The sequence below is a fragment of the Zootoca vivipara genome, chromosome 8, assembly GCF_965207765.1.
Source record: "Zootoca vivipara chromosome 8, rZooViv2.hap1.1, whole genome shotgun sequence".
NCBI lineage: Eukaryota > Metazoa > Chordata > Lepidosauria > Squamata > Lacertidae > Zootoca > Zootoca vivipara.
Window position 1 is genome coordinate 74,958,197 of NC_142591.1, and position 26,546 is coordinate 74,984,742.

At 45.3% G+C, this 26,546-nt stretch overlaps 1 protein-coding gene across 2 annotated transcripts in view; it reads left to right on the forward strand.

Moving 5' to 3' along the window:
* Positions 1-26,546, forward strand: part of FER1L6 (fer-1 like family member 6) — a 127,694-nt gene that overhangs the window by 36,857 nt on the left and 64,291 nt on the right. For both annotated transcript variants that reach the window (XM_035125519.3, XM_035125518.3), the window contains exons 11-20: positions 223-572; positions 1,644-1,752; positions 7,855-8,041; positions 12,761-12,881; positions 14,934-15,034; positions 16,683-16,773; positions 18,994-19,113; positions 20,240-20,392; positions 21,055-21,241; positions 22,619-22,743. In XM_035125519.3, the coding sequence (XP_034981410.2) occupies positions 223-572; positions 1,644-1,752; positions 7,855-8,041; positions 12,761-12,881; positions 14,934-15,034; positions 16,683-16,773; positions 18,994-19,113; positions 20,240-20,392; positions 21,055-21,241; positions 22,619-22,743 (1,544 nt within the window). The remainder of the gene's footprint in view (positions 1-222; positions 573-1,643; positions 1,753-7,854; positions 8,042-12,760; positions 12,882-14,933; positions 15,035-16,682; positions 16,774-18,993; positions 19,114-20,239; positions 20,393-21,054; positions 21,242-22,618; positions 22,744-26,546) is intronic.

Sequence of the window (26,546 nt, forward strand, 5' to 3'; positions counted from 1 at the left end):
TTATTTTCAACAATATTGGGGTGCATTTAACCCCAACTATTGAAGAAGGGTTAAATCTCTGTGTGTAATTTTAGTAGTGGTTAAGTTGAGGAATTTGCCTCTTCAAGCAGCAAGCTGCTATACCTACCCAGAATTCAGCTGGTGTACAGATGCCTGCCTGACCATGTTCCCTCCCCTCCCCAGTCATTCCTTTGACATTTGTTGCATATATGTCTTCTTCAGGGTTCTTGCCTACCTTTGGGCCTGCTTGGGTCAATCTTTACGGTTCCCCCAGGAACCACACCCTGATGGACGATCACCAAGAGCTCAACGAAGGTTATGGCGAAGGCGTCTCCTTCAGGGGACGGCTCTTGATCGAGCTTGCAGTGGAGATCCTCTCCGGGGGAGCCCACGAATCAAAGTTTTCAAAGATGATCAAGGAAATAAAGCTCCCTTCCAAGGACAAAGACTCCAAAGGCTCAAAAGGATCGGGAAAAGACAAAGACAAAGGAGCTGAAGATGGAAAATCGCCCCCTTCGGATAAAACGAACTCAACAGATGTGGAGGTGGAGCCTTTTGATGTGCTGCCTGAGGTAAATTTTCTTAAAAGTTGCTCAATTTGAAAAGTGGGTCTCATTTACAAGGTTGACCCATAGGCTGTGGTCCTCCATATGTTATGGGACTCTAACTCCTATCGGACCCAGCCAGCATGGCCAAGGGCTTGGAATTATGGTAGTCCACAACATCTGTAGAGCCATGGGTACCCCTTCCTGCTTATGGCCTGTCTGGTTTAGAAACCACACCTTCTTCCCCTCCCCACCTCACCCCACAGATCCCTGGTCTGTGTAGCTCTATAAAGAGTCAGAGGATCTCTCACAGTTCGCAGCATTCACATGAAACGCAAATTCCCAGAGTGCATTATTTCAGAGGCCTCTGGATGAGGACGTGTTGTGCAAGGTAAAGGTAAAGGGACCCCTGACCATTCGGTCCAGTCGTGGCCGACTCTGGGGTTGCGGCACTCATCTCGCATTATTGGCCGAGGGAGCCGGTGTACAGCTTCCAGGTCATGTGGCCAGCATGACAAAGCCGCTTCTGGCGAACCAGAGCAGCACACGGAAACGCCGTTTATCTTCCCGCCGAAGCGGTACCTATTTATCTACTTGCACTTTGACATGCTTTCGAACTGCTAGGTTGGCAGGAGCCGGGACTGAGCAACAGGAGCTCACCCCGTCACAGGGATTCGAACCGCCAACCTTCTGATCGGCAAACTCTAGGCTCTGTGGTTTAATCTGTGGTTGTGCAAGGTATGAATGGCAAAAGCTGACAGCCACAATCTGAACTAGCCACAAGTTACCATTGATAGGTGTATTCCTACGGTTAACACAAATTCAGCCATCGGAGTGGGCTGTCGATTCAAGACAGCATCAGATTAAACCTGCTCAGAAATTTGACATGATGCAAGACTAAAATGGATACGGCTCTTGCAAGTTCCTCTTTATAAGGCATTTGAGCCAATGCAGAGAGCTTTATGTGCAATAAATCAAATTTGTTCTTTTTCCTCCCCACTGCTCTTTCTTTCTTTCTTTCTTTCTTTCTTTCTTTCTTTCTTTCTTTCTTTCTTTCTTTCTTTCTTTCTTTCTTTCTTTCTTTCTACCTGCTACCAGATCCATGAGGAGCAGTTTGAGGAATTCCTTCTCTTTGGGGCCTTTTTTGAAGCTACAATGATCGATAGGAAGGTTGGAGATAAACCAATAAGCTTTGAGGTGTCTGTTGGTAAGTGGGGGGGGGGGGGAAGAGAGAGAATGTTCCTTGTGTGTTTCTCCACTGTTACCCTTATCTTTGAGGGAGAATGTAGGAGGAAAGCTACTATCTTCTGTGTGGAATGAGAGCCCATGATAATAGCGGCCATAAGGTCCCTCTGGATGAAAGCCAGAGTGGAGAGTGTCCACACTGTTTGGACGGCTGAGTTTTGGATCCAAACGACTGGAAATAGATGCTTTATCTGGTGTGTGTGGATGTTGTTATTTCTACTCCTTTATTTCTGTGTCAGGTATTATTCTTTCTCCTGTTTAGTTTTAAGCTGCTAAGTTTTAAATTGCTTTATTTGTAGTGTTTGATGCAAAACTTGTATGGGTTGAATTTCTGGGTATGTATTTATTGATATTATTATTTATAATTGTATATTATAGACATGGGGACACGGGACGCTCTGTGGTCTAAACCACAGAGCCTAGGGCTTGCTGGTCAGAAGGTTGGTGGTTCGAATCCCCACGGCGGGGTGAGCTCCCGTTGCTCGGCCCAGCTCCTGCCAACCTAGCAGTTTGAAAGCACGGCAAAGTGCAAGTAGATAAATAGGTATCGCTCCAGTGGGAAGGTAAACCGTGTTTCCGTGCGCTGCTCTGGTTTCTCCAGAAGCGGCTTAGTCATGCTGGCCACATGACCTGGAAAAAACTGTCTGCGGACAAATGTCAGCTCCCTCAGCCAGTAAAGTGAGATGAGAGCCGCAACCCCAGAGTCGTCTGCGACTGGACTTAACTGTCAGGGACATATATATTTGAATTTGAAAATTTCAGAAACAGGCTGGAAAGAGAAGTTGCTGAATTGCAACTCATTACCAAGCTTAAAACCATGGAGAGACCTGGTCTGAATAAGGACATTGGATTGTTATCTCATTATACATGATAAAGCTTTCTTTAGCCATCTCACCCCTTGCTTTTCCCTGTAAGACCAATTGCAGTTGTTAACAGTCGTCAACAGGTTTACCACTCCTATCAGCCAATCACCCATTCCCACCACCCTTCTGAGTAATACCCCTCCCCACCCTCTGACTATAAGTCTGGTGACTTCTGTTTCAGTGTATCTGAAGAAGTGTGCATGCACATGAAAGCTCATACTATGACAAACTTAGTTGGTCTCTAAAGTGCTACTGCAAGGAATTTTTGTTTGTTTGTTTGTTTGTTTGTTTCGACTACGTCAGACCAACACGACTACCTACCTGTAAATATATTTAAATTGTTATACTTAAATTGTTGACTTGATTGGTTGTGAACCACTTTGGCCAGTTTTGTGGGAAAGTGGCATACAAAAAAACAGGAGGTGGTGGTGATATGGTTGAGAATCTACAAGCTGATGTTGCTATCAAACTGATTTATCTGACTGCGCTTGTGGGTCGGGGGGAAATTTAGAGGATCTGGTGTAAACCTGGAGCCACATCAGCTTTTCCTCTTTCAAGCTCTGGGCCATGGAAGCAGAATAAGGATGTTGGATCTTCAGTGGTGGGGAATACTGATGGGTGTACTAAATTCTGTGAGCAGGAAGGTCATTGAAGTGTAGGTGGGTTCCCACAAGGTACGACACAGCGATAACAGCAAGAACCTTTATTGAACTACATAACTGGGAAACAGGGGCAAAGCAACTGCTTATATACATTCCTGAAAGCCTGGGCCACTCCCACTCCCAACGTGATTGGCTGGCTAAACTTCCAAGCTGCGAATCACGACTCAGAGTTCAAGGGCCAATGGCAGAGGCCCAAATCCTGAATTGTTCTGTGATTGGACATCATGTATCGAATCAGAGCACAGGAGCTCAGAATCCTTAGTCCAGGCTCAAGCTCAGGCAAACACAGACCACTGAATACATAACAGTCATATATCTCAGCAACTTTGCCTTGCTGATTTTTGTGTTACAGCCATAATGGACTGGTGAAGCTCTCCTACAGGCATTAGTTTAAATCAGGCATCCCCAAACTTCGGCCCTCCAGATGTTTTGGACTACAATTCCCATCTTCCCCAACCACTAGTCCTGTTAGCTAGGGATCATGGGAGTTGTAGACCAAAACATCTGGAGGGCCGCAGTTTGGGGATGCCTGGTTTAAATTCATGTTCTCCAACATCAAAGGTAGACTTGTCACTATATTATTCTAGCAGCAAAATTCAAAGTGAACTTGGAGGACCCTACTCAATTGAAACCTCTGTGGGAATTTTGAGAAAACCCAAAATTGTTCCATTAATAGGGGCATTTCAAAGGGCTCCTCCCAGATGACCTATTTATTGAGCATTCCACCTGATTTGCTTGCACAAAGCTTACATGGAGCTTAGATTGTATCCAGTCTTTAGTGAGCAGTTTGCAGGCAGATTATACGACACTCAGTACTTGCCCTATCTGAAGAAGTGTGCATGCACACGAAAGCTCATACCAAAATAACAACTTAGTTGGTCTTTAAGGTGCTACTGAAGGAATTTTTTTATTTTACTTGCCCTAATTCGCTTGCATCTTGTTTATACACCTTTCTGTTAAACATCCATTCGTTCCATACTTTTCAATGCATTTCCTTGTCACTTTCCTAACTGCAAAGAGTCTGATACTTTTTAAAAGTGGACTTGTTGTGCAGGGGCAACAGAGTACTTGGATCCATTGTAAATACACAAACCTAAATTTTGTGGCATGCTCTTGAATCCCTCCTGCAAAATAATAACAATCTGGAGGTATTCTTAATATTTGGCGAATGTTAGGAATCATAGAACTGTAGAGTTGGAAGGTATCCTAAGGGTCATCTGGTCCAACCCCCTGCAATGCAGAGGCTCGAACCCGTGACCTTCAGATTAAGAGTCTTATGCTCTGTTGACTGAGCAATCCCAGGAATCTAGGTTGCCAATGAACTCTGCTGAGGTGAATTTGGACGTGCCTTCTCTGGTGAGGCGTATCTGGGAATTCTGAGGAAGGTTAAAAGAATTTAAAGAGCATAAGTGGCATTTCTCAGGGAATTATTTCATTTTGCTCTTTTTTTAGTAGTAGTGTCTGATGACTGTGTTACATCACATGTCAGTGTTTACCTTCTAGGCTTGGAAAATGTGAGAATGGAAGTCAGTCTTCTCTCTCTTCCGCTCTACTGTACTTCTCTCTCTCTCTCTCTCTCTCTCTCTCTTGAAGAAGTGTGCATGCACACGAAAGCTCATACCAAAATAAAAAACTTAGTTGGTCTTTAAGGTGCTACTGAAGGAATTTTTTTATTTCTCTTGAAGAAGTGAGAGGATGCCATGGTTGCTTTGTCCTGTATACAGTCATACCTCGTGTAACGTTTGCTTCACATTGCAGCTTTTCAGGTTACGAACGCAGCAAACCTGGAAGTGTTTACTTCCGGGTTCGCCGTGCACATGCGCACAGAAAAAATCTGCACGCTTCACACATGCGCAGAAGCGCTCTATTGCGCTTTCCGCACGTGCAGTAGCAGCACTCTACTTACGGACTTTTCGGGGTGCGAACAGCACCCTGAAACAGATCACACTCATAAGTAGAGGTACCACTGTATTGTTGTTGTTGTTTAGTCGTTTAGTCGTGTCCGACTCTTCGTGACCCCATGGACCATAGCACGCCAGGCACTCCTGTCTTCCACTGCCTCCCGTAGTTTGGTCAAACTCATGTTCGTAGCTTCGAGAACACTGTCCAACCATCTTGTCCTCTGTCGTCCCCTTCTCCTAGTGCCCTCAATCTTTCCCAACATCAGGGTCTTTTCCAAGGATTCTTCTCTTCTCATGAGGTGGCCAAAGTATTGGAGCCTCTGTATATTGCTTAATAAATCACTTGGGATGTTACACTCACACTCCACGATCATTTCTGCTATACTCTGCTGAGTGAGCTTGCACATGTCTTTTGATACGTGTTGCAAGTGCGCACCGGGACTGATTTGTGAACGTCCTGGGCTGCACTTCATCAGGAAGACGCCTGGAGAGGTCTGTCTCATTCCGGGAGCTGTGTGTGCCCCCCAGGGCGTGTTCAACAGCAATGTGTTACAAAGCATATTGCCTTTGTCTCACTCTCTGAGAAATCAGATACACTTCCTAGTCAGCAAAGGTTTTGCTCTTTTTTATTTTTTATTGCAGATGCCATTTCTCAGTCATAAATATAGTGTAGGAACATCAAACACGCTCTGATATCCTGGTTTTCCTCCTAGGTCAGGTTGTTCTCAAACTGTAGCACAATAGGCAAAAAAAAAAAAAATGCACAACTTTCAGCAGGTAACTTTATTCACTCAATCCATCTTGATTGCGGTCAAAGACCATACAGCAAAATCAACAACAGAAACATACGCTTCATCAGTATCAAGAGGTGGATGTAATTAGAAATTTCCTGTTGAATTTCGCAACAGGCTTGGTGATAGTCAGATCATCATCGGCAAGAAGATATTTAACATAAGGTTCCTGAGCGGCCAAGTAATTTCCTTAGTATTGGTTGGATTAGCTCTCTTTAGCTCTCTTTGGGTATCGTAATACAACAGGCAGTACAGTGGTGCCTCGCAAGATGAATTTAATCCGTTCCGCGAGTCAATATGTTTTGTGAAAAATTCGTCTTGCGAATCGCGTTTTCTCATAGGAATGCATTGAAATTTCTTTTTTTGCCCATAGGAACGCATTAATTAAATTAAACTGCGATTCGCAAGACGAATTTTTCACAAAATGAATTTGTCTTGCGAGTCACCATCAGATCGCAAGACGCCTTCGCCTTGCGAAAAATTCGTCTTGCAGGGCATTCGTCTTGCGAGGTACCACTGTATAGAAGGACATGCCAAATGGATTCAATCTCATCAGAGTTGCAAGGGCATCATCTTTGTTCAACTGGGATGTCATGATATCTGCCCTCTAATAGTGATTTTATTAGTTTTTGCACCACTATAAGACAGGCATTACAGATGAACATCCTAACTTCTATTTAAGACCAGAAAGCAGACTTAAGGAAGACTCCAACAGGTCATTAAACCGCAGGGAAGTTCTTACATGTTTCCACTTCGACCCTGCCTTGCTCGACCTGGGCTATACCTCCCTGTTTGTTTGCAGTGGCAGCGTAACACCTTTATCATTCTCCATGTTCAAGAACCTGAGTGTTTTTCCCCCCTGATAGATTGGGTGTCTAAGGGAAAGCCTCCTAAGCAAACAAGGCGGTGTCTAATATTTACTCAAGCATGGACTTGGGAGAGACTGGATGAGAAAGGACTTCATTTGTGTATTTGCACAGCAAAGAGTAATAAAACCTTTGAGCATGAGAAGAGTCCTGTTGGACTAGGCCAAAGACTCACCTAATCCACAAGCTTGTTCTCCCAGTGGCCAACCAGAATCTTATAGGAAGCCAGAAGAAGGACCTGGGTGTTATAGCATCCTCCCTACTTGTGATCCCCAGAAATTGGCTGCCCCTGAAAGCGAAGGTGGACCATAGCCATTGTGGCTAGTAGCCACTGATGAACTTGTCTAATTTTCTTTTAAGACCATCAAGGATGTTGTATAGGAGGAATCTTCAGAAACAGGGTCAACTAGAGGAAAGCTTTTAAGAATTCAAAACTCAAACATTATCCATAATATCTTGTGTGTGTGTGTGTGTGTGTGTGTGTGTGTGTGTGTGTGATCTAGTTATAATCTGGTTGTGCATATTATTATTTTGAATTGATTTTTATTAATTTTCCAAATTTTAAACAAATTAATTCAAATTTAAGACCAACTTAACAATTGTCTTTCCACCCCCCACCTCCAAGATGCTTCTTCTCCCTCCTTCCTTTCACTGCTCACAGTAAAATACTTTTTCTTAATTTCTAATTTCTTAATTTCTAATACTTTCCCATCCATTCCTATTTCCATCGATCGTGCATGTTCAATTCCTGTTTAGACATTCACCCAATTAATCCCCCAATTAATTAAATAGAATTAATTCCTTTCTCGATTCATATAAATCATTAATCCTAATTTCAAATGGTATTTCCTCCAATACAACCTAACCTTCCTATATTTATGCGTTCACAACATTCTGACTTTCCAGTTGTGTTTAAATGCTTTGGTCCTGGATGTAGCCTAATTCTGTTACCCCTCTCCCATATTTGGTTTGCACCTCTAGGGAATTTTGGCAATGTTATTGATGGAGTGTCACCTGGATCTGGGAGCAAGAAGAAAGGTCATGAGGGAGAGGAGGAAGAAGGTACCCCTCTTCTGCATGAGGGAACAGGAGAAGCTTCACATGACATTGCAGTGCCGCTGGTATCTACCACACACCCAGAGAAGCCGCTCATCACTGAGGGAAACAGGTAGAGCCTAAAACACTTACCTTATAGCAGGCATCCCCAAACTGCGGCCCTCCAGATGTTTTGGCCTACAACTCCCATGATCCCTAGCTAACAGGACCAGTGGTCAGGGATGATGGGAATTGTAGTCCAAAACATCTGGAGGGCCGAAGTTTGGGGGTGCCTGCCTTATAGGCTTCATTAAATCTCTCTCCTTGACTTGCACCTCTAGAGATACAGGTCTTTCCTAAGTAGATATGGACAAATCTGTCCATTTTCATCCGCCCAATTTCTCATTTCCCCCAATCTTTAAAGTCAGTTTTGCACATTTCTGTTGCAATTCACAATTTATTAATTTTTTTCCTATACAGTGGTACCTCTACTTACAAATAACTCTACTTACGAATTTTTCTACTTACAAATGGAGCTCCGTCCGCCATCTTGGATGTGGTTTAGATAGGATTTTTTTCTACTTACGAATTTTTAGATAGGGTTGCTTCGACTTACGAATTTTTTCTCCCAATGCATTCCTATGGGATTCGACTTACAATTTTTTTGACTTACAAATGTGTGTTCGGAACGCATTAAATTTGTAAGTAGAGGTACCACTGTGTGTGTGTGTGTGTGTGTGTGTGTGTGTGTGTGTGTGTGTGTGTATATATATATATATATATATATATATATATATATATATATATGTTGTCTTGAAAACAATCAGCATTTCCGTGCAAATTCCTTTGAATAAACACATTATGGTGTGCCGTTTTGACATTACAAATCTATTTGTGCGATTTCTATAAAATAATGCATTTTTGTACATCATTTTTTTTGCTAATCAATGCATTTTAAAGCACACTCCCCCCCCTCTATATATATACACAAACACACTTTGTGTGGTTGGAGAAATGCATTGCGACATTCAGAAGATTTCTAAGGACGTTGGGTTTTGGTTCGCATGTTGGCTTGAGAAATGCAAATTAAGTAGTTTCTCATTAAAATGTAAACAAAATTGAATTCATCCATATCCCTACGTTAGTGGGGCCAGTTGCTAGGGGAGATGGCATGGGTTTTTTGGCCCAAATTTTGAGGGGACAAGAAAGTAGCATGCTGACCTGATAGCACAAATGGTAAAGCAGTCATACTGATGTATTGTGCAAATAGGGCCACTTCCTGAGCAATGAAGTATTTCATTCATTTATATAGCAAGGTTTATTACATTAAAAATCTCAATATTCGTTTTAAAATGATAAGAACAATAACATTCTTATTGAAACCAGAAAGCCTGCGTGTTATAATGATAGTAGCGTAACTGCAAGCCTTTGTATTACAGGGGTACCCAAGTTCCCCCATAATCTTGCTTTGATTTGTACAGGATTTGCAAGAATTCAGGGGCGTAGCGGGGGGGGGGCGATAGGGGCGGTGTGTCCCGGATTCCACTCTGGGGCGGGGGTTACAGTCGGGACCCCACCCTGTGACTCCCAAGCCGAGCTCCTCCAGCCTCCCAGTAAAAAGCCCACTCGCAGCGCTGCTCAGCTTGGGAGTTGGGGGGCGCCAACGGTCACACCCTCCAGCTCCAGGGTGCCACCTGCCCGCTACGCAGAGCGAGGCTTTCTACCGGGTGGCTGGAGGCTCTGTTTTGAAGTTGCGGAGGGGCGCGATCCCCCTCTACGTATCACGCATGCGCAGCATTGCGCTGCACAAAACGGAGCCTCCAGCCTCCCAGTAGAAAGCCTTGCTCGGCGCGGCGCACCCACTGCGCTAGCGGGCTTTCCACCAGGAGGCTAGGGGCTAGAGGCTCCATTTTGAAGTCGCCGGGGGCACGATACCCCTCTACGTATCACGCATGTGCAACTTCATTACGTAGCGACGCATGCGTCATTACATAGCATGCACACTACGAGCAACGCCCCCCCCCCAGTACACGGCAATTTGCCACCCCGGGTGTGACACAGTGTTTTCCTCCGCCACTGCCAGCATTGGTCATAAGGTGATTCTGGTCTGCCCCAGCCATGGCCCTAGTGGTAACAATACACCATGGTTAAAGCAAACCATGGGGCAGAAGGGGGGGTAGCAGGGAGAACATGTGTCTGACTTATAACTTATAACACTCCAGAGGAGATTGGGAATGTGACATTTGCATTTGCTCCTAATCTCTATGCCTGATGCTATATCCCGAAACTTCAGAAAAGGCAGAGAGATGTGCTCTGAGAAAACAAAACAATCAGACGAAATCATTGCCAGCGATACTAGACTAGAAGAGAATGGTCTTTTAGGACAGTCTCCTGGTGAGAGAGATGAAAAGCAGAGGCTGTCAAGGATGTAGCTGCCGTCTCGCATGACAGTACTAGAGAATGTAGATGATCAGCTATTATCTTGGAGAGGCAGATGGTGGGTTTTTATGTATTCGCCTGATAGACATTCGGGTCTAAAATGGCTGCAATAAAAGAGCAGAAATCTGAAATTGCTTTGTATTAGCTGCTATGGTATTTGTCTGGTTCCACCGCTCCTTAATGACCGACATCTCTCTTTGATGTAGGTGCAAAGCTCTTTCAGATTTTGCATTTCCCCTTCCTTTATCGGATTCTTGTGGACAAATGAATTTATGGCATAAAGCAGGCATCCCCAAACTTCAGCCCTCCAGATGTTTTGGACTACAATTCCCATCCTCCCCGACCACTGGTCCTGTTAGCTAGGGATCATGGGAGTTGTAGGCCAAAACATCTGGAGGGCCGCAGTTTGGGGATGCCTGGCATAAAGTATAATAGAACTATGCTGCAAATCAGGTATAGGCTACTGGCAATCCATTGAGCCCCTAGTGGCCCCTAGCAAATTCTTATCTAGGTGTGGTAAAAATATTGCCCACAGACTCAATGTTAAATTGAATAAATGCTATTAATTTCCAAAAATTGTGGAAGAGACAGAGATTGCATGCTTGCATTTCCTTACTCTGGATGGTAGCTACAGTAAAACAAAGCTGAGCGTATAGCAAGATAATCAAGTGACCAATATGAAGCCTGTCCTTTCTTGGATTCTATCTCCTCTCCATTCAAACAGTGAGACTACAATTGATTGAATGGGGGGGCACCCAAAAAAAAATTACATGGCAATCAAGTTTCACAAAATTATTAAACTTTGGAGAAAGAGTTGCCCCCTCTGCTTGATGTCAGAATTGGACTCGGGAAACTGAGGACTCACCCCGAAATCAGAAAATAGTGTGGTTAATTCCAAGCCCAATTTGGACCCTGTTGGACGGGACGTGGGTTGCGCTGTGGTCTAAACCATTGAGCCTCTTGGGCTTGCCGATCAGAGGGTCGGCGGTTCGAATCCGCATGACGGAGTGAGCTCCTGTTGCTCCGTCCCAGCTCCTGCCAACCTAGCAGTTCAAAAGCACGCCAGTGCAAGTAGATAAATAGGTACCACTGCAGCGGGGGGGAAGGTAAATGGCATTTCCGTGCACTCTGCTTTCAGTCATGGTGTTCCATTGTGCCAGAAGCGGTTCAGTCATGCTGGCCACATGACCCCAGAAGCTGTCTGTGGACAATCGCAAGCTCCTTTGGCCTGAAAGTGAGATGTGCGCCACAACCCCATAGTCACCTTTGACTAGACTTAACCGTCCAGGGGTCCTTTACTATTTTTTGCTCTCCTGCTGATGCAATCAGGGGTGTCTTCCTTCCAGCAGGAGGTCTTCCTCTCTCCTCTCCTCAGCCTGCTGTTTCTCTTCCTTTCTCTCTCTCCCTGCATTCTGAGCACCAGGGGCAAAGAGGAATAGAGAAACACCCCCCCCCCGGTGACATTAGCATCCAGGTAAGTAAGTGGCATGGAAGAAGAGAGTGGACCATTTTTATGAGTGTGCCACATTCCTATTCTGTTAATGAACAATTCCACTAGACGATCCTTGCGTGGCCCTCCAGATGTTTTTGGCCTACAACTCCCATGATCCCTAGCTAGCAGGACCAGTGGTCAGGGATGATGGGAACTGTAGTCTCAAAACATCTGGAGGGCCGAGGTTGAGGAAGCCTGGTTTACATTCATTGATGGAGCCTCCTTTTTGTCTCAAAGCTATTAAGTGTATGAACACTTTTTTGTATGCCTTCTCTGGAGCACTATTATGTAAGCATAATGCAACTGGCCTCTCGGGGGGGGGGGTATTACATAAAATCACAGGTGCCCCCTCCTGCTGAAATTCAGCCCTGGAGGTAGGGTTGCCAGACTCAATAGAGGACAGGACTTCTGTGCCTTTAATTGCCCTGCTCTCTTTTGAGTCTGGATACCTTAAAGAGAAACCAGCAGACCCTTTGCTTGGAAATTGAACATCCCACTGTCTCCAGCCAAACTGGTCGCTGGCACACTTGCTTTTTGTAGAAAATTTTATTTGGCAAGCAGTGAAGAAGAAAGAAAGAAAGAAAGAAAGAAAGAAAGAAAGAAAGAAAGAAAGAAAGAAAGAAAGGTGCACAGCCAGGACTTTCTAAGATTCAAGTGAAAAATAATGGAAGGGGAAAGCATTTTATCAGCCATTTGCAACTGAGGTGCCGCTGTAATCTTTCCGAGTATGTCCAATTTAAACAAAGAGATGCAGTTGAGTTCTGTGGATTCATACAAATCCGAAGAAAATGGCCTATCCATACAATCAGATTGCCTTGTGAATATATGGGAAGCAAATTGGCTGCATACTTGCACATCACTATACTTCATTCACAGATCCCCAAAAAACTATTGATGATGCTATCTCCTCTCTTTCCACAGAAACTACCTTTATTTGCCCTATGACGATAAGAAGCCCTGTATCTACATAAAGAGTTTTTGGGGTGACCAAACTTTCAGGCTGTATTTTTCTAACGTCCTCGAGAAAATGGCACATCTCCTGGTAAGCCTGCGGGAATATCGAAATAATGCTTCTCCAAAGCACTTGCTGAACTCGGGATGGAGGCATTTTTGCACACTGGAATTCTCTTGAGAATTCTCTTGCTTGAGTTGGCTTTGCAAATGGATGGAATATTCATAGACCTGCTTCTGCGGTGGTGTGAGAGAAGCTTGACAACACTTTAAGGTTTTGGTGCCAAAAAAAAAGTGGGTGGGGGAAAAGGTTTCTAACTCTGCAAGTGATTCCTGTGTATCATTTCTAAGTTTTCCTCAATTTGGTTTCCAGTGTAAAACATTGATTAAAATAGCAATGGAGACTTTAAACACAGTAGGCATTACTAAAATTACCAAAATGCAGATGGAGGGTTGTCTCCAACTGAGCTTTACTGAGAGTAGACACACTGAAATCAATGGACGTAAGTTCGTCATCTTCATTAATTTCAACGGGCCTTCTCTGAGTAGGACTAGCATTGTGTGGATGCCTGATGATCGTCTTCCAAAGCAACTACTTATTCCAAACTTAAAAATGGAAAGCATAATGCTGGTGGTCAACAAAAGAGGTTTAAAGACTGTCTCAAGGCAAATCTTTAAAAATGTAGTATAAACACTGACACTGGGAAACACTGGCCTGTGAGCGCTCCAGTTGGAGAACAGCCTTTACCAAAGGTGTCGTGGGCTTTGAAGAAACTCGATCTCAGGACGCAAGGGAGAAACATGCTAAGAGGAAGGCACGCTTGGCAAATCCACACTGTTATCAACTCCCGCCTGGAAACCAATGTCCCCACTGTGGAAGGACGTGTGGATCCAGAATTGGCCTCCACAGTCACTTACGGACCCATTGTTAAAATCGTGTTTATGGGAGACAATCTTACTCGGATACGAGTGATTGCCGAAGAAGAAGAAGAAGAAGAAGAAGAAGAAGAAGAAGAAGAAGAAGAAGAAGAAGAAGAAGAAGAAACACATAACCATCAATTTCATTTTAAAAACAAATGGATGTAATAAAGCTACTGAGGTCCAGCTCCGAGGGTCTTCTGGCAATTCTCTTGTTGCAAGAAGTGAAGTTACAGGGAACCAGGCAGAGGGCCTTCTCAGTAGTGGTGCAAGAAATATTGGGAAACTATGCAGGTTAAAGAGTTGCTTCAGGTTGCTGGTCCCTCCCCCCCCCGGCCTCTCACCAGAGCCCTGATCCAAAGCATGTGTGGAGCCTGACTTTCTCCTCATCAGCAGGACTCAAAGATGGGTGGCCTCATGCTGTCAGATGGGCTCTGCACCTCTAGACTCCTGCTCAAAATTGCTGTTTTGCTGCTGTTTCTGCAATGGCACTCTTTCCATATGAGATTCAGGAAGCTAGTTGAGAGTGATGTTGTGCGGAATTCTATTTCTCCACTCAATATATTAGCAGAGGCGGGGAACCTGTGTCTCTCTGGAAGTTGTTGGACCACAACTTCCACCATCCCTGCCATTGGCCATGCTGGTTGGGGCTGATGGATTGGAATATAACAACATCTCAAGGATCTCAGCTCCCCCACCCTTGTCCTATACTATAGCATCACTTTCCAGGCTACAGCATCTTTACGTTAATAAAGGGAGAACTTTGCCAGTTTTGACGTTTGCATTGGAAAGGAAGGGGTCAAAGAGGCTTTGCATATTTTTGAGACTGCATGGGAGTGGGTCATGAGCCAGAGCCAAGATTCGGCCCTTGTTAAACTCAAAGTATGGCACATGTCAAAAATCGCCCGCCATCGGGAGACAGAAGATTGTTTATAACATGACATCTCAGCAGAGAATGTCCCCTTTCTGGAGACCTCTGACTTAATTAACATAAACTATGTTGAGTCTACAATGCATCAAGGAACTAATAAATTCACTTCTCAGTAAAAAAATGTGTCATACATGCCAATTAGCTGGAACCAATTATCGTTTATCACTTAAGCTAATTAGCCAGTGAAGGCTTCCCCCCCCCTAATAATTGCATTAATTGAAAGCAACTCTTGCCATTTCTGGTGACATTTATATGCTGTTCATGCAACTGTTCTCCCCATGCCCCATCCCTTAGGAAGAAGGTTTAGAGCAAGTGAGAGATCTGATCAAAGTTTCTGAGATTGCCTCAGAGGAGAAAATGAGGTCCACTTTAACGGATTTCATCAACCAAAGTAGGTAAGACTATCTACCGCAGAAGCTGACACTATACTTTATACTTGATTGTATCTACCAAAGTAGGTAAGAAAAAGTGTTCCTTATAGTTTCCAGGAGATGGGTAATGAATGAACAAGTAATACAAAGGAGGCTATACCAGGGATGGGGAATTTGTGGCCTTCCAGATCATGCTGGACTACAGCTCCCATGATCCTGCACCATTGGTCATGCTGGCTGGGGCTAATGGGAGTTGGAGTCCCACATCTCCTAGAGGACCACAGGCTCTGTGTCCCTGGGCTATACCGTAGCTGCTTTTTTGACAGCATAATCCTGTGCACGTCCGCAGCAGTAGATTTGGGGCACAGCGTGGGAACGCCAGGGGGGCCGTGGTCCCGGGTGCACAATTTTTAAGGGTTCGCAAACTAGGCGCCCCCAGCCTGGTGTTCTCAGCCTGCCAAGGGCCGTGTCTGCCAGAGGGGCTCACCCCTGTGTGGCTCAGCATGAACCTGCTTTGCCCTGGTGGGGTTGCTCCTGTGGGGTTGGCGGCAAAGGCTGGGCTGGTGTCCCTCCCCTGGCCCCTCTCTCATACACACACCCAGCACACACACCCTTCCCCTCTGGTGCACGTCCACCCGCCCCAGGTGCCAGCAACCAATGCTATGCCACTGCTGAGCTAGGCCAAAACTTGGTGCCCCCCGCAGTCCTCACGCCGTGCTGGGATTTGGGAAGGAGGTTCTGGCAGGGTCTCCTTTCCTCCTTCCTAAAGCTGGGCAAGCACTAACTAGGCTTTGGGAAGCGGGCAGGAGGACTCTAGGGCTGGATCTCTAGACACATCAAAAAACCGATTCTAACTGATCGCGTTGTAAACTTAATACAGAGAAATCCCGCTGGCAAAAGCTGGGACTCCACAGCATCAACAGATGTCACAGTGTTATGACACATATAAAGCGCTTTATCTTTACGAATGCAGCTGGGTCGTAGGACCCTGCCAGAGCTGTCGTGCCCCCTCCTCATAGCCGGGCAAGTACTTGCTGTGCCATCTCCATTCAGTGTCCAGTTTGGAGGTGGAACTGGTCACGCTGCCCTAAAACTGCCTCTGATGTCAACTCTGACATAAGTCTCGCTGAGTTCAGAGGGACTTATTCCCAAGTAAGTGGGCATAGGATTGCCACCTAACTTGCTCGCTTCACTTGGTGTCCTGTTGCAAAAAGCTGTTGCTGACTTAGGCTCCAACTTCATACGCAGATCTATCTATTTATTTTTTTCGATTCAGTTTCCGTTCCTCATATTCCAGCAGATTCATTACCAGATTGCCCACTAGGCTTTTGGAACATCGCACTCACTGGAAATAGATTCTGCAAAAATCTGCAAGGTCAAGATGCATAAAAAAGGACTTTGCTTGCTCAAACTTCGTTTGAGTACAATGGATGGGATGCAAAATAGCCACATATCCCCCAAACTAATTAATTTCATATTGAAATATTACCATACAAATTGCATTTCCACTTCTTTCTACTTCTCCCAGCAATAAATGATGCCTCCGTTTTAATATTACATTATGAATCTGAGCGCTTAGTATCTTCTGGCTCATCTGGCGGGTGAACTTGCTGCAGGAGAATTACGATCCATCGTTATGAAGATGCCATCTCTGACTGTGTCTTCATTTCAGGGCCTTCATTGCGAATGCTGAAAAGAAGCCCAAACTGATGAATCGGACGCCTTTGGATAAAAAGAGGCTGACGTTGTATAAGCAAGAATTGGTATGTGAGATATTTCCTTGAATACTAGATGCAATGTGCTATAAAGCTGCTCCATCTACCAAACCTCTTGAGTTCATGCGCCACAATTTGCATCTGGCTCACAAATAAAACCGGTGTGAGGTTTTAGGGCAACCAAGCAGTATATAAATGTTGTGAAATGAGCAGCGGTGACGTTATGACAAAGAGGCCACAAGTGCAGCTTTCATTTAAACAGTCATGGTTTCTCCCAAAGAATCCTGGGAAGGGTAGTATGTTAAGAGTTGTTAGGAGACCAGCATTCCCCTCACAAAGCGACAATTCCCAGAGTGGGTTAACAATCAACCGCTCTTCCCATGGAGAAGAGGAATTCCCACCTGAGGAATTCCCACCATGGAGAAGAGGAATTCCCACCTGAGAGGAATAGGTGTCTCTTAACGACTCCCTGAACAAACTACACTTCCCATAATTCTTGGGGGGGGGGAGGAAGCCATGACTATTTAAAGTGGTATAACAGTGCTTTAAATGTGTGGTGTTCTTGTGGCCTCTATTTACTTAGTTCTGCAATTGTATGCCAACTAATAATATAATAATTATGCAAAAAAAACCTATTTGCATACAAAATAAGACATAGAATCAAAAGCTATGAAGACATAGAAATCAGCTCTAAAACTGCATATTCACCCCCCACCCCACTCAGCCTCCATGGCATAACAACAACAACAACAACAACAACAACAACAACAACAAACCCCGCCCTCCCCAGCCAAGACCGGGCTCGGGGCAGCTAACACCAGGTATAAAACAATTGATTAAAACACAGCTTAAAAACAAGATTAAATACAGCATTAAAAATGCAGCCGCATTTCAATAGAAACTCAAAAGCTGTTTGGGGAAGAAAAGGCCAAATCTTCACCAGGCCAACTATCCAGACTGGTCCTACATGGGCCAGAAAAAAGCCAGGGAAGTCCCCAAATATGAGTTCCGTCACAGAAGGAAAAAGGAAAAAGGGAGAGGGGGTCAAGTTGGTTCCAGGCCAAAGGCCAGGCGGAACAACTCTGTTTTACAGGCCCTGCGGAAAGAAATCAGATCAGAGTGTTCTCATGAGACCATGCACTTTCATTGCACATAGAGTGAGTTCTCCTGGGAGCGATGGGGCCTGGTGATGTTCTGGTGCTCCGGGAGAGAATTATATTGGGGGGGGGACACAACCGCCCCACGTGTAAACAAGCCAGACTAAGCAGGTGCCTAGGGAGGCGTGACTGAAAAGTCAACTGCCACATCAGAAATCTCAGTTCAAGAGATTTATTTTTTTCTGGCATGGTTGTCTCCCCAGATAAATTGAGAGTGTATCCATAATCTGCTGCAACACCAATATGTGCCCCCACCCTGCCCCAGGTGGCAAAAAAAACTTAAATGAGCCCCGTTCGTATCAATCTAAATGCAATATTTTCAGCTCATCTTGCGTTCAAATGAGTACCATCAATTGGTGAGGCATTTATGTGTGTCAACTGGCGCAGTTCTGTAGGTTTGTCCAGAATTGGAAAACGGATAAAGGAAGGAAAAAAAGGGGGCAAATAGGGCTCTTCTGAGTAATTCATCTGCTGAAAATGCAGGTGGGAATATGCATCTTTTGCGAAGATAAGATCCTCTTCTGACATCTAATCTATCCCATTGTGACAATTGAGGAAGGCAACCTTTAACTCTATCGCCTGGTTGCTGGAGGATGTTAGCAGACGAAGGATAAGGTTACCTTTCCTTGCATGTCCCAGTGGATAGCAAGAAATTTGTATTTGGGGATGTGGGAGAAATCCGATTCAGTTCACATTTAAAGGTGAACCTGCCTAATTCCCACTTTCCGAAACAATACATGAACAGAAACATAGCCACCCTTTGAAATGCCCACTTCATATTTTGCAATGCATTTCTTTGGTCAAGTAATGTGTTTCGAAATGCATATACTAGGACAAAGTGTGCAGATAAATGTATGTATTAGCGAAAAAACGCATTTGGGGAAACTGCTGTGCAAAAATGAGTTTATCAGGGGGGGAAATCACACTAAAATGTTGATGAATTTTCATGAGGAATTTTGAAGGGAGGGGAAGAAAGCGTGGAAATGTGGAATATTGTACTAAAGAATGAAAAAGAATGAAAAGGGGAGCGATTGACTCTTGCTGATTTGTCTCTCGTGCATCTGACAGGGCAGGTAACTTTAGTAATGCCCTGCCTCTTTTTTTGTCATAGGAAGCGATGTCCAAAGATGCTAAAACAATCATCCAGCAGCAAAAGAAGAAGATTCCACTCGAAGAAATGATGCGCGAGACTCAGAACTACATTGGGAAGATCCGTTTCTTAGTCGATGAGGTAACTACTCCAGTTTGTTTTCTGTTGGTATGAAAGCTCCTACGTGTGTGTGTGTGTGTGTGTGTGTGTGTGTGTGTGTGTGTGTGTGCAAGGGTGCAGTGTACAGGCTCCCACTGTTGTGTTGCTGGATTTAACCGTGGAATGGACTCCCTCCTTGGAGGTTTTTAAGCAGAGGTTGGATGGCCATCTGTCATGGATGCTGAATTCTGCCAGCAGCCTGATTGGCTGCTCCTGCAGGCCAATCAGGTTGTGGATTCACTTCCACCTGGAGTTGGATTGGGTGGCTGCTGCGGACCAATCAGACTGCTGATTTTGGATCCTATTGTTCTATGATTCAGCTCAGTACATAACAGATGCTTTAGCTGAGGTTCCTGCATTGCAGGGGCTTGGACAAAATGACCCTCAAGGTCAGGGGTCAGCAACCTTTTTCAGCCATGGGCCGGTCCACTGTCCCTCAGACCATGTGGTGGGCCGGACTATATTTTGAAAAAAAATATACATGAACAAATTCCTATGCCCCACAAATAACCTAGAGATGCATTTTAAATAAAAGGACACATTCTACTCATGTAAAAACACCAGGGCAGGCCCCACAAATAACCCAGAGATGCATTTTAAATAAAAGCACACATTCTAGTCATGTAAAAACATGCTGATTCCCGGACCGTCCGCGGGCCAGATTGAGAAGGCGATTGGGCCGCATCTGGCCCACGGGCCTTAAGTTGCCTACCCCTGCTCAAGGTCCCTCCCAACTCTAGAATTACATGATTCTATGGATGTGGAGGGGGAATCAGATGAGTCCTGAGCTTCTCCTCACTGTTATTTCAAACACATACAAGAGGAAATCCTGCTACACTGAGATATCAGAGAGGCTACAAGCACGGCAACAACCTCTCTTGCCACATTTCCAGGTTTTTTTAAAAAAACTTCTCTAATTCTGCAGGAGATTTTTGGAGTGGTGGGTGGGTGGGTAAGGAAACAGAAAGAAGGGCACTCGTTGGAGATGAACTCTTATTTCTTGATTCACACACAATCAAAGATTGCTGACCCCGCCAGCAAAAGCACACTCTGCACAAGCCTAATGGTGTTCTTGATGCTCAAATCACATGCCTGTCTTTTTCCCAAGCCTCAGCATACAGTTCCCGACGTCTTCATCTGGATGCTGAGCAACAACAAAAGAGTTGCCTACGCAAGGATCCCAGCCAAAGACTTGCTCTATTCCCCAGTGACCGAGCAGAGAGGGAAGCACTGCGGGAAGATTAAAACTCACTTCTTGAAAGTAAGTCTGAGAACCTCCCAACCGTTTGAGGAGACAGCCATTGTTGGCGGGGTCTCATCTACACTGCCAGACAAATTTATGCAACAACCCACTCCTTTTTTAAAAAGAAGAAGAAGAAATTCAGCCATGAATCAGCACAGGATCCTCCCACCCTGAGCAGCTGGTTATTGAGATCAGTGACAAAGACTGAATACACAACGTACATTTAAAGTACTTTCCACTTCCCCAACTCCTTGAAACTGTAGATTGTTAAGGGTGCTGGGATATTTAGCTCTGTGAGGGGTGAACTACAGTTCTCGGGACTCTTTGCAGCAGTGTGTGTTTCTGTATACTTTAAATGTTTGGTGTCCATGCAGCCTAGATGAGGAAATGGGCAATTTCAGCCAAGTTTTAATTCCATAGCACTGAGGGCTTACCCAGGTTTCAAATATTTTATCCTTGGCGCATGTAGCACAACGTGCAATTATTTAAGAGTTTGGCAGTTCCTCTGCTGTTTTAGCTGTCCCTCTCCCCGTTCTGAAGGTTTAAATAGGATTGTACGTAATTTGTGTTATATAATTATATGTGGCACCCTGGTCTGCGATTTTTGGAAGAATGGCTCGTCTTGATAAACAAACAAACAAACAAACTTGACCTTCTGGACACTTCTTCTTTACTTTAAGTTGCCAGGAAAACGACCTCCTGGCTGGAACGTTCACGGAAAAGTCGACACTTACCTGTGGCTTGGCTCCGCCAAATATGCGGACACAATTTTGGACAACTTGCCTATTGGATATGAAACAGAAACACCTTCGGGAGCAAGCGCAGGACATCATGGCAGCCCTCCACCTGTTAGCCTGGTTTACAGAAGTAAGACATTATTTAAATGTAGGAACATAGGGACATAGGAAGCTGCCAGGGTTGTTTGATTGTTGTTATTTTTTTTAAAAAAAATCATATATTTTGGTTCATATGTAATCCTTAGGCCATGCCTCCTTTCATACATTCCTGCAGTGGTGGTGGGTGAACTATTTTTCTGAGGATTATGATTATGATTATACCATCCTTCATCCATAGATCTCAGGATGGTTCACAACCTAAAATTATAATACAGTGGTACCTCTACTTACGAATAGCTATACTTACGAATGTTTCTACTTACGAATGGAGCTCCGTCCGCCATCTTGGATGCAGTTTAGATAGGATTTTTTCTACTTACGAATTTTTAGATAGGGTTGCTTCTACTTACGAATTTTTTCTCCCAATGCATTCCTATGGGATTCAACTTACAATTTTTTTCGACTTACGAATGTGTGTTTGGAACGCATTAAATTCGTAAGTAGAGGTACCACTGTATAAAAAATGCAAAAGACATAATAAAAAACAAACTGCACATAGTGACTTGCCCCCTTCTTTGATTTGATGGGGCAGCTTTGAGAGGGAGGCCAAGCTGGGAAAACCAGTGGCTAGCCTGTAAGTTTCATCAAACACAGGCAGGGGGGTTGTATGTGCCTGTCTAGCCTTCCCCCAAGCTGGTGCCCTTCAGATATTTTGGTCTACAGCTGCCATCAGCCCCAACCAGTATGGCCAAAGATAGGGGTTGATGGGAATGCAAGCATTTGGAAGTCTAAAGGAGCGCCTATTTCAGTACTATCCCGCTCTTCCCTTCACATTCTACACCCTGTGGGGTTAAAATCTACCTGAGTGGCACATTTCATTGCAGAATTTACAAAGAAATAGACCTGCAACACAGTCCTTCTAGGATATTGCTCCCCTGCCCAGGTGCAGTGGAATACAATGTCCCTAAATTACAGCCGTTTATGATTTTTGTTCTGTAAATGAAAAAGACCTGGGGCAAAAAAGAGGAATTCATTGATTTATTTTTACTTTTATTTTGCCATTGGGGTGCTTTTTGTCCCTGCCACTGTTTAAAACAAAACAAAAAATGCAAGTGGGTTCTCAAGCAAAAAGTGACCCAGGGAAGCTGGTCAATGACTTCGAGCTGACACGATGGACTAGGCTTTGTTAGGAGATATTGGAACACGGGAAACTACCTTATAGTGAGTCAGATGACTGGGTGCATATTTCTCGGTATTGTCTACACAGACTGGCAGCTGCTCTCCTGGGTTTCAGGCAAGAGTCTCTCCCATACCTACCTGAAGATGCTAGGGGTTGAACTTGCAGGGTGGACCACTTTGATCCCTCTCTGTGATGATAACTTTCCTTCTTTCTGTTGTGTTTACACAGACAAGAATGTTTTCCAGCTGAGAGTTCACATGTATCAGGCCAGGGGTCTAATCGCAGCCGACAGCAGTGGACTTTCTGATCCCTTTGCCAAAGTCACTTTTGTTTCGCACTGCCAGACCACGAAGGTAAGGGCGAGAGGAAGAGACGGCGGTGGTACAAGAAACTGAAGTATTTATAAGCACAAATAGCAATTTCTTAAGCACAGGGGTCATCTCTCAGCGTGTGCTGAGTAGGTAAAGGAAGATGTAGTTCATAAATCATTGTTTGCCTGGTCCCCTGTGGCGAGTAAAATACCACAAAGCTTTGTTGTTGTTGTTGTTGTTGTTGTTGTTGTTTAGTCGTTTAGTCGTGTCTGACTCTTCGTGACCCCATGGACCAGAGCACGTCAGGCACTCCTGTCTTCCACTGCCTCCCGCAGTTTGGTCAGACTCCTGTTGGTAGCTTCGAGAGCACTGTCCAACCATCTCGTCCTCTGTCGTCCCCTTCTCCTCGTGCAATCTTTCCCAACATCTGGGTCTTTTCCAGGGAGTCTTCTCTTCTCATAGGTGGCCAAAGTATTGGAGCCTCAGATTCAGGATCTGTCCTTCCAGTGAGCACTCAGGGCTGATTTCCTTCAGAATGAATAGGTTTGATCACAAAGCTACCGTCCACTAAGTCATACATAGGCCAATTACCCTTTCTGGCTTAGTGCTGTCTACTCTGACTGGTTGGAATTGGCTTTCTAAGTTCTTAACTAGGATATCCCCTTGTTTGGTTACTCCTTTTAATTGAAGCTATGTCAAAATGAGCATGTGAGCACCCCAAGACAGTTTTTATTTTATTTTATTTACTTATTAAATTTCTAAACTGCTTTGGATAGCTCAGGCAGCAGAGCAAGAGACTCTTATTCTCAGGACTGTGGTTTCGAGCCCTACATTGGGGGAAAGATTCCTGCATTGCGGGGTGCTGGACAAGATGAACCTCGCAGTCCCTTCTAACTCTACAATTCTGTGATTCTAAGATTCTATCCCACCCTTCACCCGAGGATCACAGGGCACCCCTAGTGGTGAAGCTGATGGAATTTGGAAGCTAACTATCCTGAAGGCAGTGTGTTGCCTATACCTGGGTTATTGGTGGTTTCAGCTCAGGTTTTTCTTTTAAACTGGATTTAACATTAGTGGTACCTCAGGTTAAGAACTTAACTCGTTCCGGAGGTCCGTTCTTAACCTGGAACTGTTCTTAACCTGAGGCACCACTTTAACTAATGGGGCCTCCTGCTGCCGCCGCCGCACGATTTCTGTTCTCATCCTGAAGCAAAGTTCTTAACCCGAGGTACTATTTCTGGGTTAGCGGAGTCTGTAACCTGAAGCGTCTGTAGCCTGAGGTACCACTGTACTTTTTTTTCCTGGTCTGGTGCTGGAGCCCACCGGGAAATCAGCAAGGCTGGAGGCAAGGCCGCAGCACCAAGGATAGATCTAAGCAAGCCCCTTCAGCAAAAGTTTGGAGCAGACTGAGACCTGCTTCTACCGCCTTTAGAGCCACCAAAGGGAAAGCCTCTGGGCTGAATACAGGCACTCCTCCTTAATAATAATAATAATAATAATTTATTATTTATACCCCGCCCATCTGGCCGGGTTCCCCCAGCCACTCTGGGCGGCTTCCAACAAAACAGAAATTCTAAAATACAGAAATCCATCAAACATTAAAAGCTTCCCTAAACAGGGCTGCCTTGAGATGTTCCCTAAACAGGGCTCCTTCATCCCATAGTCTCCCTCCTGATGCACTCCCAGCACTGCTGGACTATGACGTGTGGCAGGAAGTATCTGATTTGTCAGGCTCCATAAGGGACCAGGCTCTGACTCTATAGGCCCTGGTGGCCCAGGGAGTTCTTCTGAGAGTTCTTATCTAACCATCTCAGGTGCAGTGGGCTCCCTGTCTTCCACCATCAGCTCTGAGCCCTGATCCAGACCCATAGGGTGCCCCTGCAGCCTCCGATTCTGTGCCTAGATAATAATAATAATAATAATAATAATAATAATAATAATAATAATAATTTATTATTTATACCCCGCCCATCTGGCCGGGTTCCCCCAGCCACTCTGGGCGGCTTCCAACAAAACAGAAATTCTAAAATACAGAGATCCATCAAACATTAAAATACAGAAATCCATCAAACATTAAAAGCTTCCCTAAACAGGGCTGCCTTGAGATGCCTTCTAAAGGTCTGGTAATTGTTGTTCTCTTTGACCTCTAGTGGGAGGGCATTCCACAGGGTGGGTGCCACTACCGAGAAGGCCCTCTGCCTGGTTCCCTGTAACTTGGCTTCTCGTAGTGAGGGAACCGCCAGAAGGCCCTCGGAGCTGGACCTCAGTGTCCGGGCAGAACGATGGGGGTGGAGACGCTCCTTCAGGTATACCGGACCGAGGCCGTTTAGGGCTTTAAAGGTCAACACCAACACTTTGAATTGTGCTCGGAAACGTACTGGGAGCCAATGTAGGTCTTTCAGGACCGGTGTTATGTGGTCTCGGCGGCCGCTCCCAGTCACCAGTCTAGCTGCCGCATTCTGGATTAGTTGTAGTTTCCGGGTCACCTTCAAAGGTAGCCCCACGTAGAGCGCATTGCAGTAGTCCAAGCGAGAGATAACTAGAGCATGCACCACTCTGGAGAGACAGTCAGTGGGCAGGTAGGGACTCAGCCTGCGTACCAGATGGAGCTGATAAACAGCTGCCCTGGACACGGAGTTGACCTGTGCCTCCATGGACAGCTGTGAGTCTAAGATGACTCCCAGGCTGCGCACCTGGTCTTTCAGGGGCACAGTTACCCCATTCAGGACCAGGGAGTCCTCCACACCCGCCCGCCTCCTGTCCCCCACAAACAGTACTTCTGTCTTGTCAGGATTCAATCTCAATCTGTTAGCCGCCATCCATCCTCCAACCGCCTCCAAGCACTCACACAGGACCTTCGCCGCCTTCACTGGTTCTGATTTGAAAGAGAGGTAGAGCTGGGTATCATCAGCATACTGATGGACACCCAGCCCAAACCCCCTGATGATCTCTCCCAGCGGCTGCATATAGATGTTAAAAAGCATGGGGGAGAGGACAGAACCCTGAGGCACCCCACAAGTGAGAGCCCAGGGGTCTGAACACTCATCCCCCACCACCACTTTCTGAACACGGCCCAGGAGGAAGGAGCGGAACCACTGCATGACAGTGCCCCCAGCTCCCAAACCCTCTAGACGATCCAGAAGGATGTTATGGTCGATGGTGTCAAAAGCCGCTGAGAGATCCAGCAGAACAAGGAAACAGCTCTTACCTTTGTCCCTAGCCCGCCGGAGATCATCGACCAGTGCGACCAAGGCAGTTTCAGTCCCATGGTGAGGCCTGAATCCTGACTGGAAGGGATCCAAATGGTCCGCTTCTTCCAGGCGTGCCTGAAGTTGTTCAGCAACCACTCGCTCAATCACCTTGCCCAAGAATGGAAGATTTGAGACTGGGCGATAGTTGGCCATATTGGCCGGATCTAAAGATGGTTTTTTAAGAAGCGGTTTAATAACCGCCTCTTTCAGCGGGTCTGGGAAGGCTCCTTCATGGAGAGAAGCATTTACCAACCCGCGAAGCCCATCGCCCAGCCCTTCCCGGCTAGCTTTTATAAGCCAGGATGGGCAAGGATCAAGGAGACAGGTGGTTGGTTTCACTCGTCGAAGCAGCCTGTCCACATCCTCGGAGGTAACAGATTGAAATTGATCCCACAAAACTTGACTAGACAGGACTCTAGCACTCCCCCGCCCCGGCCCTGCTCCCACGGTGGAGTCTACCTCTTCCCGAATCTGAGCGACTTTATCTGCAAAAAACTTTGCAAAATCATTGCAGGAGATCATGTGGCCCGTACTGGGCCCGGATGGAGCAGGTGGTTCCGCTAAATTGCGAACCACCTGGAAGAGTCTCCTGCT